The sequence below is a fragment of the Tetrahymena thermophila genome (genome assembly GCF_000189635.1).
Source record: "Tetrahymena thermophila SB210 genomic scaffold scf_8253840, whole genome shotgun sequence".
NCBI classification, from domain to species: domain Eukaryota; phylum Ciliophora; class Oligohymenophorea; order Hymenostomatida; family Tetrahymenidae; genus Tetrahymena; species Tetrahymena thermophila.
In genome coordinates, this window is record NW_002475937.1 from 1,991 (window position 1) to 6,462 (window position 4,472).

General features: G+C 18.6%; 2 protein-coding genes across 2 annotated transcripts in view; one reads left to right on the top strand and one right to left on the bottom strand. All coding sequences in view use genetic code 6, as the record gives it.

Moving 5' to 3' along the window:
* TTHERM_01668160 (transmembrane protein, putative) overlaps positions 1-79 on the bottom strand; it is a gene marked incomplete at both ends in the record, with an annotated part of 458 nt that extends 379 nt beyond the window's left edge. The window contains one exon of the mRNA XM_001027760.3: positions 1-79. This exon is cut by the window's left edge and continues 104 nt beyond it. Coding sequence (XP_001027760.3) covers positions 1-79 — 79 coding nt within the window.
* Positions 80-2,293: 2,214 nt separating this feature from the next.
* TTHERM_001668160 (cyclic nucleotide-binding domain protein) lies at positions 2,294-4,132 on the top strand (the record flags this gene model as incomplete). The annotated part of the gene is made up of 6 exons (XM_012801006.1): positions 2,294-2,364; positions 2,614-2,703; positions 2,964-3,053; positions 3,314-3,403; positions 3,666-3,755; positions 4,016-4,132. Coding segments are annotated over 6 exons (548 nt in total), but the record flags the coding sequence as incomplete, so codon positions are not given.
* Positions 4,133-4,472: the final 340 nt, after the last annotated feature.

Consider the following 4,472-nt stretch of genomic DNA (forward strand, 5'->3'; position numbering starts at 1 on the left):
TTTATACAAAAAAAATGAAAATAAAACAAAAAAGCTCTTTAAATTTATCTGATAGCTTTTATTTATTTTATTTTTTCATCTTTTTTATTCCACAAATATTATTTTATTTATTAATTTAAAGAATAATTTTTAATTTAAAAGTTTATTCTATTTTAATAATTATTTTAAAATTTACATAAATTTATTTTAAAATTTTTAGCGATTTGAATAAATCATAAAAATTCAAAGTAATAAGCAAGTGTCTTAAATCAAAAAGATTAGTTGTCTTTAATCACAATTGATAAATAACTGGCGAAAAAAGGATGAATAAATATTAAATGTTTGAATAATATTATATATTTTATTATTTAATATTTTGAAAAAGTGTTTTTAACCTAAAATAAAATAGATAGATAAATAGATTTTATTATTTATTTTATATTTATAAATATCATTCTTATTTTTGTGTATAAATAAATTATTTATTTATAAAAAATAAAAAAATTAAATCCTCCTAACCAAACCCTCTGGTTTCTCCAAAAAGGATCAAATAATTTGAAACTTTTAGAGTTATATTACAGAGAATTTACTATCGGAGCCTTTATGGGCCAATAGGTAGAAGAAAAAAAATATTCTACCTATTAAGCCTAATTTTTCGCCCTCCAAACATTTCGCCTGGAGGGTAATTATTAAAATACTATATAAAAAAACTTTTTTTAACAAATTTTTTTTAAAAATTTATAAAATATTTTATTATAAAAAAAATTCAGTATGCCTACCTACTTTCATATATATATTTCGTAAAAATGATTTTAAATTTTTTAAAACATGTAAAATCATAAATTTATATATTTATTTTAATAATTCTTTTTACAAATATTAGTTAAATTACTTAAGCGCTTCCAAGATTACTACTCTTATGGTAGCACTACCACAAGTATTTTAATCCTGGAAGCGCTATAAATTATTAATTAATTATAATTCTATTATAATTTAAATAAATTAGATTTTTTAATAAATAAATAAATATATAAATAAATAAAAAATATATTTCAAAACAGGTGGCAGGCAAACCATGAAATTTTTGTATGGCATCATGCTATAATTAGAGATATTATAAATATTCCTAAAATTACAGAGATAAAACAAACATAAAAATCTACTTATAAACATTATTTTAATAATATTTTAGAACATTAACTACTAGGTTTTTTTCAAATATGACTAAATAAATAACCGGCTGTCTCTAATTCCTGCTATATTTATTTTTAAGTATATGTTTTAAATACAAATATTAAGTTTAAAAAGTGAATGTTAAATTAATTTTTCTGTGATATCTCTTCATAAAACCAAATTTATAAATTAATATTTGATAATTAATTAATTTTTTTTTATTTGTTCTTTTTATCCATTTATAATTAATTAATTAATCAAATTTTATAAGTTGCTATTCAATATCTTTGAAAAGAAAAATAAATGATATAATAGATTAAAAAATATTTGGAATTAGAAGAAGTAATTATTAATTTTTTTATTAATATATTTTAAATTTATATAAATTAATAAAAAAAGTTTTTAAGCTCTTCACTTTTATCTCATTAGGTTCTCCATATTGATCTCTAGTATATTTTATTAATTATTTTTATTTTAATTATTATTTATATTTTTTGTATATTTAATTTTCAATTTTTTTAAATAAATAATTTTTATAAAAGAAATTATCATCATCATTATTTATTTATTGATTTTTATTAAAACTATAATTTTTTAGTTATTTTAACTTAATTTTCATTTCAATTTTTAATTATTTATTTATTATTCATTTTTTATTATTTTATTATTTGATATTTTTTCTTCATTTTTGCTATAAAAACTTATAATTAATAAAAGCTATTTATTTGTTTTACATTGTAATATTTTTAATTATAAAAGTTAATTTAAAACATTAAAGTTCTTTTAATTTATTTGATTTGTTTTCCTTTTTCATTTTATTATGATTTCTTATTTTTTCATTCTTTGTTAATTTGATTAATTAATCTTATTATTTCATATTTTTTCTTAATTTTTTCCTTCTAATTAACTATAGTGAAATACCTATTTAATTTCATTCTAAATAACATTATAAATAAAGCTAATTTTTAGAAAGCATAAAATATCATTTTTTTGAAAAAAATAAATTTTGAAAACTTATGATTTTATTTTTAATTAACTGATCTTAATATTTCACATTTTTTAATAATTTTTTCATTCTAATTAACTATTTAATGATATATCTTTTCTTCAATATTTAAAAAGTCAAAATTAAATTGGTGCAATGGGTGCATCAGGATTAGGTTCTGCTTTAGCAAAATGCATTAATCTCTCAAATTTGATACTTGAACTTCGGTAAAAACAGTTTATTTGTTTTGGATTGTGATATTTTTAATTATAAAAATTAATTAAAATCAATAAAGCTCTTTTTTCTTTTTCTTTTTATTGTGCTTGCTTTTTTTTTGTTTTTTCTTAGTTAAATTAAAAATTCATCATTTTATTTTCAACTTTTGCTTTTATTTTTAATTAACTAATTATTTTTTAATATTTTTTTCCTTCTAATTAACTATTTAATGATATATCTTTTCTTCAATATTTCAAAAGTGGCAATGAAATTGGTGATGAAGGTGCATCAGGCTTAGGTTCTGCTTTAGCAAAATGCATTAATCTCTCAAATTTGACACTTTAACTTCAGTAAAAACAGTTTATTTGTTTTGGATTGTGATATTTTTAATTATAAAAACTTATTAAAAACAATAAAGCTCTTTTTTCTTTTTCTTTTTATTGTGCTTGCTTTTTTTTGTTTTTTCTTTGTTAATTTAAAAATTCATCATTTTATTTTCAACTTTTGCCTTTATTTTTAATTAACTAATCTTAATATTTCATATTTTTTAATAATTTTTTCCTCCTAATTAACTATTTAATGATATATCTTTTCTTCAATATTTCAAAAGTGGCAATAAAATTGGTGATGAAGGTGCATCAGGCTTAGATTCTGGTTTAGCAAAATGCATTAATCTCTCAAATTTGACACTTGACCTTTGGTAAAAACAGTTTATTTGTTTTGGATTGTGATATTTTTAATTATAAAAACTAATTAAAAACAATAAAGCTCTTTTTTCTTTTTCTTTTTATTGTGCTTGCTTTTTTTTGTTTTTTCTTTGTTAATTTAAAAATTCATCATTTTATTTTCAACTTTTGCCTTTATTTTTAATTAACTAATCTTAATATTTCATATTTTTTAATAATTTTTTCCTTCTAATTAACTATTTAATGATATATCTTTTCTTCAATATTTCAAAAGTGGCAATAAAATTGGTGCAATGGGTGCATCAGGCTTAGGTTCTGCTTTATCAAAATGTATTAATCTCTCAAATTTGACACTTGACCTTAGGTAAAAACAGTTTATTTGTTTTGGATTGTGATATTTTTAATTATAAAAACTAATTAAAAACAATAAAGCTCATTTTTCTTTTTCTTTTTATTATGCTTGCTTTTTTTTTTGTTTTTTCTTTGTTAATTTAAAAATTCATCATTTTATTTTCAACTTTTGCTTTTATTTTTAATTAACTAATCTTAATATTTCATATTTTTTAATAATTTTTTCCTTCTAATTAACTATTTAATGATATATCTTTTCTTCAATATTTCAAAAGTGGCAATGAAATTGGTGATGAAGGTGCATCAGGCTTAGGTTCTGCTTTAGCAAAATGCATTAATCTCTCAAATTTGACACTTGACTTTTGGTAAAAACAATTTATTTGTTTTGGATTGTGATATTTTTAATTATAAAAATTAATTAAAAACAATAAAGCTCTTTTTTCTTTTTCTTTTTATTGTGCTTGCTTTTTTTTGTTTTTTCTTTGTTAATTTAAAAATTCATCATTTTATTTTCAACTTTTGCTTTAATTTTTAATTAACTAATCTTAATATTTCATATTTTTTAATAATTTTTTCCTTCTAAATAACTATTTAATGATATATCTTTTCTTCAATATTTCAAAAGTGGCAATGAAATTGGTGATGAATGTGCATCAGGCTTAGGTTCTGGTTTAGCAAAATGCATTAATCTCTCAAATTTGACACTTTAACTTTAGTAAAAACAGTTTATTTGTTTTGGATTGTGATATTTTTAATTATAAAAATTAATTAAAAACAATAAAGCTCTTTTTTCTTTTTCTTTGTATTGTGCTTGCTTTTTTTTGTTTTTTCTTTATTAATTTAAAAATTCATCATTTTATTTTCAACTTTTGCTTTTATTTTTAATTAACTAATCTTAATATTTCATATTTTTTAATAATTTTTTCCTTCTAATTAACTATTTAATGATATATCTTTTCTTCAATATTTAAAAAGTAGCAATAAAATTGGTGATGAATGTGCATCAGGATTAGGTTCTGTTTTAGCAAAATGCATTAATCTCTCAAATTTGACACTTTAACTTCAGTAAAAACAGTTTATTT